Consider the following 16,185-nt stretch of genomic DNA (forward strand, 5'->3'; position numbering starts at 1 on the left):
CATAACCATAAACATAAACAACATAAACAAACCTAAAATGAAACTATAAATAAATGTGAAAGATGACTCCAACAGTTCTTTCTCTGGAGGGGGAGAGCATTTTTCATCATAAATCATTCAGGATTGTCGCAGATCATTGCAATGCTGAGAGTAGTCAAGTTTCACAGATAATCATCATCCAATATTGTTGTTACAGTGTACAATATTCCCCTGATTCTGCTTATTTCACTCTGCATCAGTTCCTGCAGAACTTTCCAGCTTTTTCTGAAATCATCTTGCTTATCATTTCTTATAGCACAATAGTATCCCATCACCAACATGTACTACAATTTGCTTAGCCATTCCCCAATTGATGGACATCCCATCAATCTCCAATTCTTTGCCACCACAAAAAGAGAAGCTATACATATTTTTGTACAAATAGATCCTTTCCTCTTTTTTATTATCTCTTTGGGATACAGACCCAGTAGTGGTATTACTGAATCAAAGGGTGTACACATATATCTCCTTTGAGGTTAGTTCCAAATTGCCCTCCAGAATGGTTGGATCAATTCACAACTCCACCAACAATGCATTAGTGTCCAAATTTTGCTGAGCACCCTCTTAAAATGGAAGTTATTTTTTCAATGAAAACTGGAAAAGGAATTTGTCACTTTGGCAAATTAGTCCAACTCATATAAATCTCACATTCTTTGCCAAACTTCTTTTATTTTTTCAAACTTTCTTTTAAATAATAATAGGTAGCATTTATGCATCATTTTGTAACTTATACAACCCCAACAATGAGCCTGCAACACTTTAAGACATGAAGCAGAAGTTATTTTGTTTGATCCTCACAACATCCCTGGGAGATAAATGCTATTATTAACCCCATTTTACAGATAAAGGCTGAAAAAGATCTCTTTCAGCCTTTATCTGTAAAGCATTGAGCCACCTGGCTACTTTTTCCTAATCATAACTGAAACTTTACTGGCAAGTTCTCATTTTGCTGTGGAAAGCATTTTCAATTTTCTTACTTAAGAATTTATAAATTCATTAGGTAGCTAGATGGTGAAGTGGATAGAAAGAGTAAAGGAACTCAGAATAAAACCTGAGTCTGACAGCCTCTCTACCTGTATGACCTTGGGCAAGTCATTTAACTTCTGCCTCAGTTTCCTTATTAGTAAAATGAGGATAGCAATAGTACCTACTTCCCAGGGTTATTGTGAGGATCAAATGAGATAATATTTGTTAAGTGCTTAACATGGTGCCTGGAACATTATTATTACTAGGCATTTGTTGTCGTTCAGTCATTCATTTGTGTCTGACTCTTCATGACCCCTGGACCATAGCTATCTGTGGGTTTGTCTTAGTAAGGATACTAGAATAGTTTTCCATTTCCTTCTCCAGTAGAATCTTTTGTCAGAAGATCAGAAGTTAAGAGACTTGTCCAGGGTCACACAGCTGGGAAGTGTCTGAGGTCAGATCTGAACTCGGGTCTTCCTGACCCTAGGCTCAGCACTTTATCCAGAGCTGTAATGAAATTCTGCCAAGGCCACTGGGAGCTCACTTTTCTCAAATTCTTTCACTTGCCTTTTCTGAGGTAGAGCCTCTTTTGCTCAAGACAATTTAAAGAAAAGAAATTTTAAGAGAAGAATAACCCACTAGACTACCCACTAGATAAGACTTAACTTCAAATCCTCAAACTATAAAACCTGACTTTTTTCCTACCTCTTTAGGTCACTGGAAGGAAGCACTTTTAAACTGACTTCATTTCTGTTTTTCCAATCACTTTTTTTTTTTTTACTGAACAGATAGCAACCCAGATTTACAGAAAAGCAACACACATTTCTGTTGCTAGTGTCAGTCATTCATTCAACCAAAAACCCCAGAATGGACTTATTTTAGATTACACAAGGATCCCCCCTTTTTTTTAAACCCTCACCTTCCATCTTAGAATCAATACTCTGTATTGGATCCAAGGCAGAGGAATGGTGAGGGCTAGGCAATGAGAGTTAAGTGACTTGCCCAAGGTCACACAGCTAAGAAGTGTCTAAGGACAAATTTGAACCCAGAACCTCCTGGCTCCAGGCCTGGTGCTCTGAGCACCACCTATCCCCCAGAGACACTTAAAAAACCAAAAACAACTTTAGTCAAATCATTTTGATCAAGAATGTGCAAGTTTCATTTTTCACATGTTCTATTCCTACAGTCTGTGGTTCCTCCAAGTTTTATCCTTATTATTGACCTTTCCTGTGTAAAGAAGGAGAAGATAATGATGATGGGGAGAAAGAGGGAATAGGAGAGAGAAAGAGTGAAAGGATTGTTCTATTTGTTCTTCCCCTCCCTTACTTCTGGGGGGAGGTAAGCCAGGTCCTGTCCCTTTGAAAAAGGGAGTATGTCTCCACAGAGATAATTTCTGGGAGATGGAGGACAGGAGGCTACAGTGGGATTGCCTCAGTGGGATGGCAAGATGCCTCCCTCCGAGGAGCCCAGGGCTCCTGAGGTCTTTGAGAGGCAAGATGATCTCTTATGCCTCTGCTTCCCAAATGGACATTAACTGTCCACCTTTTCAGGGGCTTAGAAGTGGTCAGCTGCCAAGGAAGGATGTCAGTCAGTTCCCTTGGTCAGACAAACTTGAATCACTGGGATCTGGAAGTCAACCTTCTCTTGGGGAGAGGAGTGACCCTCCCAAATCTTTGATGCCCTTACCTGTGCTGCTTAGAGACAGACAAACCCAGATCCTAAATGTCCAATCATTTATTGAGGTTCAAGTAGGAAGGGAATGGCAGGGATGTGAGGTAGGAAAGTGGGTAAAAAGGGAAGCCCTACAGATTTCCCCTCTTGCAGGTTCCCCCACCCCACCCCAGGGCTTCTCAGCCCTGACCGCTCCCTTTTGCCAACTGCTTTCTTGCCCCTACTCTCAACTAGCCAGACCTTGAAAGTATGAGTCCAGGGACATGTAAGGGAGAGAGAGAAAGAGAGAGAAATCTTAGGACAAGGGTCTGTGGACAGCTCTGTTCAAAAGTCCAAATCCACAATCCCACTTGAGGATTTTACACTGCTGTAACTGAGAGTCTTAGAGGAGGTATTCAGGGTTTCAGAAGGGCTAGTAGATCTCCAAAGAAATAGGCTTCCTCTCAGCTTCAGGGAATCCACCTCTTCCCAGGCTGGAAGTGAGTTGCCAGTTGGACTTTCAAGCTTCTGACTCTTCTTTAGAATTCTCAGCTTTAGGGGGCAGCTGGGTAGCTCAGTGGATTGAGAGTCAGTCCTAGAGACGGGAGGTTCTAGGTTCAAATCTGGCCTCAGACACTTCCCAGCTCTGTGACCCTGGGCAAGTCACTTGACCCCCATTGCCTACCCTTACCACTCTTCTGCCTTGGAGCCAATACATGGTATTGACTCCAAGACGGAAGGTAAGGGTTAAAAAAAAAAGGAATTCTCAGCTTTGGGGGCAGCTGGGTGGCTCAGTTGATTAAGAGCCAGACCTAGAGAGTTCAAATGTGGTCTCAGACACACTTCCCAGCTGTGTGATCCTGGACAAGTCACTTGACCCCCATTGCTTAACCCTTACTACTCTTCTGCCTTGGAGCCAATACAAAGTATTGACTCTAAGATGGAAGGTAAGGGTTTAAAAATAAAAAGAATTCTCAGCTTTTCTTTGCCCCTCTTCCACTCTCTTCAGCTGATCTCTCCAAGAGATTTATCTCTCCTCAATGTAGACTCGCTCTTCTCTTCTCTTACACCTGTCATCGTACCTATGGTTTGTTCTAGTGTCTCAATCTGTTTGGGGTTTAAAAGCTAGAAAAAGTCCTAAGGACATGCTTGACTTTAAAATCAGTCCATTCTCCAGTTTCCTGTGCAGTATAGGGTCTGCCAATCTAGTTATCCAGCCATTAGCCACTCTGAGACTGGTGTCTTGTTTCCCAGATCTGCTGGCACTGCCCAGAAAAGGGTGAGGAGAGTTTGCCTGTCACCTGGGCTCAGCTATGGGTTTAGGCACAAGCTCTCTTGTGATCAGACATACTTGAGGGTTTTGATAGCTAAAAGTCTGGCAGATTGGTGATTACATTGTTAAGGAAAGAGCTTGAGTAGGCAGAACAGAAACGTGAGGGGACCACCAACACCAAGATGAACAGACATGTATAACTACTCCCTTACTCAGGCAGAAAGACTTGGCTTTTCTTTCAAGTCAGATTCTATGAAATTAGCTAGAATTAGCAAAGCTGGGACAACTATCTTTTTGGGGTTTTGTTTTGTTTTGTTTTAACCCTTACCTTCCATCTTAGAATCAATACTGTGTATTGGTTCTAAGGCAGAAGGGTGGTAAGGACTAGGCAATGGGGGTCAAGTGACTTGCCCAGGGTCACACAGCTACAAAATGTCTCAGGCCAGATTTGATCCCAGGACCTCCTGTCTCTAGTCCTAACTCTCTCAATCCATTGAGCTACCCAGCTTCCCCCATACCCCAACAACTATCTTCCAAAACACTTCCTATGAAGATTGAAAAGGTCCTTTGCCCCCAGGATTTAGTTAGCCGTGGAAGCCTTTGGATTTGAACTTGAAACACCATTAAACCATTGGGGTGGGGGAGAGAATATTAATACCAATCCAGTATTCTGTGATCAAGGTTCATCTGCAAAAATTAACTTATTTAATTTAATATTAAGCTAATATTCAAGCCATTTCTAGCTTGGCAAGAGAAGACCAAACTGGCATAATCCCTTGTGTCTGCTACCAGGACTCTCTTGCCCCACGAGGGTTCCAGGTAATATTTGTAGGAATCTAGAAGATATACAGTCCAGAACTGAGGAATCATATTTCCGTCCTGTTCTTTCTGGACCCCTATCTCAGAGGAATCAATGGTGTTTCCTCCATAAATGTATTTGTTTAAAAAATTTTTCAATTACATATAAAACCAATTTTTTTAAACCCTTACCTTCCTTCTTGGAGTCAATACTGTGTGTTGGCTCCAAGGCAGAAGAGTGGTAAGGGCTAGGCAATGGGGGTTAAGGGACTTGCCCAGGGTCACACAGCTGGGAAGTGTCTGAGGTCAGATTTGAACCCAGGACCTCCCATCTCTGGGCCTGGCTCTCAATCCACTGAACTACCCAGCTGCCCCCTAAAACCAATTTTTGACAATTGTTTTCTGACATTTGGCCATACAGATTCTCTCCCTCACCCTCCCCAAGAGAGTAAATAGTCTGATATGAATTACGCTCGTGCTCTCATTCGATACCCTCCATAGATTTTTATTCAGAATTAGAAGCCCTTTGAATGCCTCTAACAGAAAGGAAAAGGATACTTTTATGGGCCGGCTCTAGAGTAATTCCTTCAGTAAGATAGAGGGAGGAAATTGTCTTTGGATGGGCCAGTATCTTGGGATGGAAAAAGTATATGATGGAGGAATATAGAGGAGTGCATTGGAGTGGGAAATGAAGAGATGGCTGGCCACAAGCCTGAAAAGGCCTTTAGAGGAAAATAATTCCAAATTTATTCAGAGAAAGTAAAAAGCGGGGTTTTATGATTCTACAAAAGGATTGAATTTGGCTTCTTCCAATCTCCTAACTATCATAGGGTCTGGCTGCCCAGAGGGAGTCAGTTGCTTCTATTTTTATTTTTTAATTTAATTTAATTTTTTTCAATTACATGTTGAAACAATTTTTGACAATTGTTTTCTGACATTTTGTAATTCAGATTCTTTCCCTTCCTCTTTGCATCCATCCCTGTCTTCCCTTCTCTGAGGTGATAAATTGTCCGATGTAGGTTATATCAGTGTTTTCATGTAATACATATTCATATTCCCCATGTTGTGACTTAAGACATATCACACATACAATAAAAAAACTCATGAAAACTACTTGTGTGACCCTGGGCAAGTCATTTACCTCCCATTGCCTAGCTCTTACCACTCTTCTGTCTTAGATCCAGTACTTCCAAGACAGAAAATAAAGGTTTAATCAAAATTTACAAAGGAAGGGCGCAGCTAGATGGCTCAGTGGTTTGAGAGGCAGACTCAGAGATAGAAGGTCTTGGGTTCAAATTTGGTCTGAAACACTTCCTAACTCTGGGCAAGTCACTTAACCTCCTTTGCCTAGCCCTTACCACTCTTCTGCCTTGGAACCAATACACAGCATTAATGCTAAGATGGAAGGTGAGGGTTTAAAAAAATAAATTCTTGAAGGCTTTTGTGCTTTAATCAGATTCTAAAAGTTTCTTCTCTGGCTGTGGATAGTCTTTTGCTTCTTTGCTTGCTTGCTTGCTTGCTTGTTTGTTTGTTATCATGAGTCCCTTGGGGTTATCTTGGAACCTTGTTTTGCAGATAATAGTTTATTCAATCCTTCAGAGGTTTCTGTTACTATATACAGTGTTCTGGTTCTGCCCACTTCACTTTGCATCAATTCATTTCTATATGTGAGGCAGTTGCCTTTAAATGGAAGTCTTCAAGCCAATGAGGAAGTTGGCCTGAGTAACCTCCAAGTCCTCCTCCTGATCAGTATCTTGAATTTGACAGGAGCTTCACTGATCATCAGACCAGCAGTTCTTTTTTTAAAAATATTATTTATTTAGAATATTTTTCCATGGTCACATGATTCATGTTCTTTCCCTCCTTTCCTCCTTCCTATTTCCATATTATTCTTTTTTGCAATAGAATGATCTTTTATCACAAAAACCCCAATCATATCCCCATCAAACCACATGATCCATCCTATGTTTTTCTTCTGTTTCTGCTCCCACAGTTCTTCCTCTGAATGTAGATAGCATTCTTTCTCATAAGTTCCTCAGAATTGTCCTGCATCATTGCATTGCTGCTAGTAGAAAAGTCTGTTATATTCAGTTGTGCCACAGTGTATCCGTCTCTGTGTATAATGTTTTCCTGGTTCTGCTCCTCTCACTCTGCATCAGTTCATGGAGGTCGTTCCAGTTCACATGGAATCCCTCCAGTTCATTATTCCTTTGAGCACAATAGTATTCCATCACCAACAGATGCCATCATTTGTTAAGCCATTCTCCAATTGAAGGGCACCCCCTCATTTTCCAATTTTTTGCTGCCACCAAGAAGGTGGCTATGAATATTCTTGTACATGTCTTTTTCCTTATTATCTCTTTGGGATACAGACCCAGAAGTTTTATGGCTGGATGAAAGGGCAGACAGTCTTTTAGTGCCCTTTTGGCATAGTTCCTAATTGCCCTCCAGAATGATTGGATCAGTTCACAACTCCATCAGCAATGAATTAGTGTCCCTACTTTGCCACATCCTCTCCAGCATTCATTACTTTCCTTTGCTGTCATGTTAGCCATGTGTGAGGTGATACCCCAGAGTTGTTTTGATTTGCATTTCTCTAGTCTGGAGGGATTTAGAGCACTTTTTCATGTGCTTATTGATAGTTTTGATTTCTTCATCTGAGAACTGCCTCTTCATGTCCTTAGTCCATTTGTCGATTGGGGAATGGCTTGGTTTTTTGTAAATTTGCCTTAGTTCCTTATATATTGGGGAAACTAAACCTTTCCCACCAGCATTTCTGTACCATCCCGTAACTGGGTATGGAGAGCTGCCTTCCAACAGCAGAAGGATGCATTGTCCCTCGGGAGAGCAATATTCCACTGGTTCCACTTAACTCGGAAAGCAGAACCAAGAGGGAGGCGAGAAGTGGCCATCAGGCCAATGTTAGGGCTCTCCCACTGAGAAGAGCCATCTCAGAGTGGGTGGGGAGCATCTCCCCCTGGGAAATCAGCCAAGGCCCTAGGTTTGTTGAGGACTCCTCGGAGGCTAGAGGTCTCCCCTCTCCCTAGGGGGCTCCGGCTCTGAGCACAGGAGGGGTGCCCACCCAGCCGGGACATCCTACAGGGCTGCAGGGGCTGGGCTCGGGTACTAGGGCTCAGGTGGCTGCCCGAGCAGGGCCGTGGGGGCGGGGCGTCACCCCAGCAGCCCGGCCCCCAACTGGCCCCGCCCCCTGGGCGGTCCCATCGGCCCGGCCCTCCTGTTGTTGGGTTTCCCTCGCGCCTCTAGCTGCTGCCGCCCGAACATGGCTGCGCGGGTGTGCAGCATCTCGGCTAGCGCGCTCCGCCGAGCGGCCCTACGGAGGGGCCCGGGGCCCGGCCACCCCGCCGGAGCTACACCTGGGGGGCCGAGGTGAGCGCGCTGTCGGGGCCTCCTGAGGCCCAGCCCGGGGGGCCACACATGGGGCCCCTGCTGACTCAGGAGGTCCCGGGGCTGAGCTGGGAGAATGGGAGGCAGAGGGGGGGAGGGGCACGAGCCACCCCTAGGATGGTAGAAGTCGGGGTGCGCTGTGGGGAAGATCAGGTCCACAATGGGAGGATGGGGGGAGGGGCAGGCGGGGCGGGGTGGGGGGCTCGGCTTGGGACTGGAGGATGATCAGTGAGTGCCCACAATGGGAGAATGGGGGAAGGAGCAGGACCAGGGGAGAGGGGCAAGGCTTGGGATGAGAGAACGGGCAGTGCTCACAATGGGAGGATGGGGGTGGGGAGGGTTAGGACCAGAGGGATGGGACCCGGGGCTAGGCTTGGGATGGAAGGGGGGAGGGGATGGGTCTAGGGGCACGGTTTGGGATAGGAAGATGGTCCATGCCACAATGGAAGGATGGGGGGAGGGGAAGGGGTGTGTGTCTGTGTGTGTGAGAGAGAGAGACAGAGTGGGGGGGGGCGGGGAAGAGAAGAAAGATAGGACCCTGAGCGATGAGGGGAGAAGTGGAAGGTTTAAAAGAAGAAGGGGGGAAGGACCGTGCCCACAATAGGATGGGGGAGGGGCAGACACTACATTGAGGAAGAGGAAAGAGCCTGAGATGAGGCTGGGTCCGGGATGGGAGGAGGGAGGGTTAGAATGGAGAAAAGAGGGAGATGGGGGGGGGTGTCCCTGGGATGGGGACAAGGGAGGAGGAGGGCAGGGATGGGGGAAGGGCAGAGACTAGGGCTGGGGGGGGAGGGGCGGAACCGGAGCTGTCCCTGGGTGGGAGGTGAGCAGGATTTGCGGGGAGCTGGTGTGGTTTATGCCCAGAATCCCCCTGAAAGGGGGAGGGGTGGAGTGGGAAGGGAGGGCTCTCCTACTAGACTGGAGGCCAGTCGGCAGGAGGGAGAAGGTGTCCTATTGTGCTGCTCTCCAGAGGGGCATTGTTGGGTGATGCAAAGCTAAGAAAGGGTCCTTGCCTGTGCGCCTTGGTTGAGGGGTGGGGGAGGAGCAGGGCGAGACTTGAGGCTGCTGAATGAATGCTGCTGGTTCTTTGTGTGTTCACACACAGTGCCTTGCAGCAGGCAGTGAACCCTCTGCTCCATCCAGCAAGCACCTCGATTTCCCATGGGTTAGAGGAAAGGGGGACTCATTGGAGCACCTGAACCTTAGCACTAGAAGGGACTTTAGAACTGGGCCATGGAGAAGGTAAGCCCCAAAGACCTCGTTTCTTCTCTCTGGCTAAAGGTCACCCTTGGCTAAAGAGGAAAAATGGAACCCTCAAAGGACTGGCAACTAGAAGGGCCAATTAGAGGCCACCTTGAATTCAAGCCCCCCATTTTTCGTATGGGGAAACCAAAGCCTTGGAAGGAAAAGTGATTTGCTCAGGTTATACAGGTGGAAAGCACCAGCAGGCAGTGGACTGGAGTCCTTTAATTGGCAATTCATTTCTCACCTTGCGTTCAATGGAGGATGCTTGCAAAATAGAGGAGAGAGAGAATCCATTTGCAGGAGAGAGAGCAAGCTCTCTAGGCTGGTGGTTAGGAAGCCTGGGTCCCAGGTCCACCACTACCTAGCCGAGGGCTCCCTAGTCACTTCCTTCCCTTCTGGGGCAGGGGAGGAGAGTAAGTTTCTTCCTTTGCAAAAATGAGTGGTTAATCTTGACTTGGCCAGCCCTAATTCCCCAGTGATCTTACTTTGTAGTAGTAATAGTTGTTGTTGTTTTCCATGGGGACCAGGTGGGTGCTCTTAACCTGAGGTTAAAATTTCAGGGGGCCATGAACTGGAATAATGGGGGGGGGGATGCATCTTTATTTTTACTAAACCGCTAGCCTTTTTTTTAAATTAAGTCTTTGTATTCAAAGAAAGAGTCCTTGGTACAAAAAAGGGTTGAGAGCCCCTGCTCTAACCCAACCCCCTCTTTGCAGAGGAGAACACTGAGTCTAGAACTTACCTAAGATCCCATAGTAGCTTCTAGTCTTAGCAGCTGGGCAGATTTACCCTTGAGAACAGAAGACTGGGGGGGGGGGGAATGAGAGCTATTCTCAAGGATTCAAATAACTATCAAGTGAAGGAGGGATCTCCCTTGTTCTTCTTGGCCCCAGAGAGGACAGAACCAGGAGCAATGGGTGGAAGCTGGCAGAGAAGAGGGTTTAAGCTGCCATTAGACATTAGAGCTGTCCCAAACAGAATGCCCTGCCTTGAGAGGTAGTGAGCTCCCCATCCTTGGAGGTCTTCAAGCCAAGGCTGGACAACCATTTGTTAGAGTGAAGATTCCTTTCAGGTATGAGCTGGGCTCAGGGCTCCTCTCTCACTTCTGACATTTAGTCATTCAAGAGCAAATTGTAACCTTACTTAATATTACTTACTTAACATGGGCTACTTTTTATCCTTGTCTTTCAAAGTTTGTATCTTCACTCTGACTAGATTGCAAGACTGTATCTTAGGCAGCCACATTGCAGGCACTCAGTAAGTGTCTGTGGTTTGGAACCACAACAAAAGCCCTGACCTAGGAAGGAGTCAAGTTTTAGTTCTTGTGATCTTCAGACTATTGCAAGAGCTTCCAAAGGGGCCTCTATTCTCTCCCCTCTCCAGTCCTTCCTCTGTACAGTTGCCAAATTGTTCTTCCTTGAGCAGACTTCAATGTTTCTCCATTTATCTCCAAGATAAAATATAAACTCATTTATTTAGCTTTTGGCAGTAAGGTGGTGGAGTGGATGGAGTGCTGGGACTAGAGTCAGGAAGACTCAGCTTCCCAAGTTCAAACCAAAGCCTCAGATACGTCTAGCTGTGTGACCCTGGGCAAGTCACTTAACCTTCTTTGCCATAGTTTCCTCATATGAAAAATGAATTGGAGAAGGAAATGGCAAACTACTCTAGCATTTTTGCAAAAACAAAAACAAAAAGAGATGGACATGACTGAAAAACAACTGAATATTTGGCATTTAAAGACCTTTGCCATGTGACTTCAATGTGTCTTTCCAAGGCAAATTACCTATCACTCTCCTATACATGATCCACCGAACTGACTGACTTACAACAACGATGGAATGTAACATTCTTTCTCCTGCCTACTTGCCTCTGGAAGACTGGCCCCCATACCTACAATGTCTTCCTGACTTTTTCCTTTTAAAATCCCACAGTCTCCTTTAAGTCTCCTTGTGATTCTTTCAAGAGATCTTCCCTGATTCCTTCCTTTTTTTTTTTTAAATAACCCTCACCTTCCATCTTGGAGTCAATACTGTATATTGGCTCCAAGGCAGAAGAGTGGTAAGGGCTAGGCAATGGAGGTCAAGTGACTTGACCAGGGTCACACAGCTAGGAAGAGGTCAGATTTGACCCTAGGACCTCCTGTCTCTAGGCTCTCAATCCACTGAGCCACCCAACTGCCCCCTTCCTTCAGTTTTTAAATGCCTCTCATTGATATTTTGTATACACCAGCAGGTGTATCTCCCAATCAACTCTTCGAGGGCAGGGATTGTCTTGGTTTTATATTTGTATCCTGGGTACTAGGTACACAATAAGTAGAGATTTGGTCTAGTCCCTTTACCTTTATCTTCTGTCTTGGTATTAATTCTTTTTTTAAAAATTGAAACCTTCACCTTCCATCTTAGAAGCAATACTATGAGTTGATTCCAAGGCAGAAGAGTGGTAAGAGCAAGGCAACAGAGGTTAAATGACTTGCCCAGGGTCACATAACTGGGAAATGTCTTAGGCTAAGTTTGAACCCAGGACCTCCTTGGCTCTTAATCCACTCACTGAACCACCCCACTCCTCTATCAATTCTAAGACAGAACATTGGTAAGGACTAGGCAATCAGGGTTAATGACTTGCCTAGGGTCACACTGCTAGGAAATATCTGGGGTCAGATTTGAACTCAGGTCCTCCTGACTCTAATCCTGGCACTCATCCACTGTGCTACCTAGCTACCCCTAATCTCCTTTATTTTTCAGAAGAAGAAACTGAGACCCAAAAGAGAAAATGATTTGTTTCAAGGTTTTTTCTATAGGTACCAAGTCAGTTCCACATCATCAAAAACTTAAGTATTTACTATGTACCAGGCACTGTGCAAAGCTCTGGGTATACAAATACAGTAAGACCTCATTTTACTCAAGCTTGGCACCCATGAATTCAGGTATATGGGATTGGCATATGGGAAAAAAAGGCAGAAAAAGACACAAAATAAAGGTTTTAAAATCTGTGCCATTTTCCCAAGTGGTGTCAGGTCTCCCAGTAGTTCACCCAATCACATTCATTCTCACTCCGAGAAGTGTTAGTGTGAGTCATTACGGCGTTTTGTGCCTAACAAAAAAACCTCCTGAATCAGTCTCCATGGAGAGTTCTCTCTTGTACTACGTCGTGTCTCCATCAGAGCAGTGTTTCTCCTTGTTTCATTAATGCTATTGAGTTTCTTAATGATGGCCCCCAAAGTACCAGCAGAGTGCTGCTGGGAGCTCTAATAAGCCTAAGAAAATTGGAAAGTGCCTTGGTAAGTTTGTACAAGAAATACTTATCAATGATGGGGCTCACTCTTATGTGTGATTTTCAACTTAGGTGAAGGATCTTGGGACGTATTGGTTGAGTAAACCGAGATCTACCGGACACGCAAAAAGAAAGACAGTCCTTGCCCTCAAGGAGCTTCCACTTGATTGAGGAAGACTGTACCTACAAGGAAGCTTCAAGCAGAGGGAGTCGGAGGAAGGAATGATGGGAGAGGCACAATAGGAAAAGTCTAGAAGAGTAACAGAGGCACTTCCTAGCTTTGTGACCCTGCATAAACCACAAGCTTGATTGCCTAGCCCTTGTCAGTATTCTGTCTTAGAAATGATACAAAGGCAGAAGGTATGGGGTATAATAAAAAAAAAAAATTTTTTTAAGAGTAAATGGGTGGCAGCTGGGTAGCTCAGTGGATTGAGAGCCAGGCCTAGAGATGGGAGGTCCTAGGTTCAAATCTGACCTCAGACACTTCCTAGCTGGGTGACCCTGGGCAAGTCACTTAACCCTCATTGCCTATCCCTTACCAGTCTTCTGCCTTGGAACCAATATGTGATATTGATTCTAAAATGGAAGGTAAGGGTTTTTTTTTTTTTAATAAAAATAAAATAAAATTGGAGTTTGGTGGGCAGCTAGGTGGCTCAGTGGATTGAAAGCCAGGCCTAGAGACAGGAGGTCCTGGGTTCAAATCTGGCTTCCCAGCTGTGTGACGCTGGGCAAGTCACTTGACCCCCACTGCCTAGCCCCTACCGATCTTCTGTCTTGGAATTAATACACACTATTGATTCTCAGGTTGAAGACGGGGATTTTAAAAAAAAGAGAGAGTAAATGGAGGTCTAGTAGGAGCCCTAGTGAGTTCCAAGATGGATGTGCTCTTCCAGGCTGAAAAGCTTTCTGGGGCATGATAGAAAAGCCTGGCCTGGTTGTCAACTCAGAGGCTTTGGTTTGTCCATTTGAGGGCTTACATTGTTACTGGTTTTTTAAAAATAAGATTAATTAAGCACCCATTATGCATCAGAAACTGTACTAAATGTTTTACAACTATCTCATTTGAGCCTCATAACGAGGTAGGAGCAATTATCTCAAGTTTACTGTTGAGGAAACTGAGGCGGTAAGTATGTATGTGCCTTGCCCAGGGTCCCACAGCTAGTAAATGTCTGAGGTAAGATCTGAACCCAAGAAGATGAGTTCTCCTGACTCCAAATCTGGCACTCTATCCACTGTGCCACCTTCATTGCCCTGGTAGAGTTCATAGAGAAGAGTTGAAAAAGCCAATTGGAAGGTAGAATGTGAAGGACTTTGAAATGCAAATAAAGGAGTTTGTATTTGGTCCTAGAAGGAATAGGGAGCTACTGCAGTTTGTGGAGTAAGAGGTGTGACCTCTAGATCTGTACTCCAGGAAAATGAGTTTGGTGAGGAAGAAGAGCATGGATTGGAGTGGGGAGAGACTTGAGGCAAGAAGGAATTAGGAAACCACTGCAATAGTTTCAGCAAGAGGTGGAAGGAGCTGGACCAGAGTGGTGGCTACATGAGTGGAGGGAAGGTGATAGGACACACTGAACAGCATTGCTAGGAGCCCTGTGGAAGGAAAGGTTAGGATCATCAAATTTCAACCTGAAAGGTTCTTCGAATGATCCAGGCCAATCACTTCATTGCACAGAAAAGGGGACTGGAGACATCATTTACCCAGAAGTAAGTAGCAGGTTACTAGGATTCAAACATAGAACTGATTCTGAATTCTTGGCTCTGTCCTCTCCTCTAGACTCTTTCCCCTGGTATCAGCTCTAGCAAAAAGGTCTCATAGACTCTAGGACCTGGAAGAGACTTGTAGGAATCATGTCCAGAATGTAATTTTATTGTCAATTAATAACCACTTATTTTATTTCCTTTCTACCTCCTTGTCTTGAAAAAGAAAACAAAAATTTTAGTGAATGTGCATAGCCAAATAAAACAGTTTTCCACATCGGCCATGTCTAAAAAAAAGTATTTCTCATTATATACTCTGAATCACTTCTCTGTCAAGAGTTGGGGATCAGGATTCACAATCAGTCCTTGGAAATCAGGGTTAGTCTTTACGCAGATCAGAGTTCTTTATTTGGCTTTACAATGTTGGTATTATGTACATTGTTCCTCTGGTTCTGCTGACTTTGCTTTGCATCAGTTCATATAAGTCTTCTCAAGTTTCTCTCCAACCATCCCTTTCATCATTTTTAATGGCACAGCAAGATTCTTGTACCACGATTTGTTCTTCCATTCCCCAACTGATGGAAGCCCCTTTCCTTTCTACTTCTTTGCTATCACAAAAAGAGCTGCTCACAATTATTTTTGTCCACATTAGCCCTTTCCCTCTTTTCTCTGATCTCTTCATAGTATGGGGCTGTTAGTGATACTTTCTGGGCCCCAACTTACGGGGACGTTTGGGGTCCAATTCCATGTATGAATCTGAAATAAAATGTTCTTAATTGCTATATCCCACAGCCTCTGCTCTAGTAAATGTGGGACATGAGCCGGGTCTTGAAAAATAGACTCCAGGTGTTGAGGAGAGGACATCCCAGGCTGTGAACATATGGAAGTGGGAAAGAGGAAGAGTCTGCATTTAGTGATGAGATGGGTAGGCTTGAGGGGCAAAGTGATAGGAATTAGAGAGATGGTGAGGGCCAGATGGTGGAGAGCTTCAATGCCAAGCAGAAGAGTTTAGGTTTTATTTTGTACACAATGGGGAGCCATTGGAGATTTATGGGTGGCAGAGAGACAGGATGGAAGTTATTTTTCAGGAAATAAAACCTTGCCTATTCAGAATGAATTGGAGAACAGAGACTGGAGGGGAGGAGTCCTCTTAGGAAACTACTACAACAGGTCAAGTGGGCAGTTAGGTGGCACAGTGGATAGAGTGTCAGATCCAGAGTCAGGAAGAATCATCTTCCCAAGTTCAGATCTGGTTTCAGATACTTCCTAGTTGTGTGACCCTGGCCAAGTCACTTCTCCCTGTTTGCCTCAGTTTCCTCATCTGGAAAAGGAGCTGGGGAAGGAAATGGCCAACCCGTTGAGTATCTTTCATAAAAAAAAACCCTGTTTGCCTCAGTTTCTCCATCTGAAATATTAATAGGAGGAGGAAATTCAAACCACTCCAGTATTTCTGCCAAGAAAGCCCTAAAATCGGATCACAAAACATTAGATACAACTCAAATGAAAGAACAATACAACAGGTTGAGTAACATTACAAAAGGCCTAGATTAATGACTTTGGGGGTGGAGAGAGATCTCAAAATCTATTGGACAACTCTAATACCCAGTTCCAACATGCCCACTTGGGCATGGAGCCCTGGAAAATGGGCGCCATTTATAATATGGATTTAGAATGGGCTAGCAGTGTGGAAACCAAGTCTTTAAAGTTGTCTTTGGTTCTGAATTTGCTCTGTATATAACCTTGTGGAAATAATTTATAAAAACGTGAAACATGAACTCTGGGGAAGAGTCCTAGTCATTCAGTTAGTAAACCTATATTGGCCCCTACGTCAGGCAGAGAAC

The 16,185-nt window shown here is 44.6% G+C and overlaps 1 protein-coding gene across 1 annotated transcript in view; it reads left to right on the plus strand.

Moving 5' to 3' along the window:
- The first annotated feature begins 7,897 nt into the window (after positions 1-7,897).
- NIPSNAP1 (nipsnap homolog 1) overlaps positions 7,898-16,185 on the plus strand; it is a 36,866-nt gene continuing 28,578 nt past the window's right edge. Inside the window, exon 1 of the mRNA XM_001380137.5 lies at positions 7,898-8,113. Within this exon, the coding sequence (XP_001380174.3) occupies positions 8,007-8,113 (107 nt within the window). The 5' untranslated portion in view covers positions 7,898-8,006. The remainder of the gene's footprint in view (positions 8,114-16,185) is intronic.

The sequence above is a fragment of the Monodelphis domestica genome, chromosome 3, assembly GCF_027887165.1.
Source record: "Monodelphis domestica isolate mMonDom1 chromosome 3, mMonDom1.pri, whole genome shotgun sequence".
NCBI classification, from domain to species: domain Eukaryota; kingdom Metazoa; phylum Chordata; class Mammalia; order Didelphimorphia; family Didelphidae; genus Monodelphis; species Monodelphis domestica.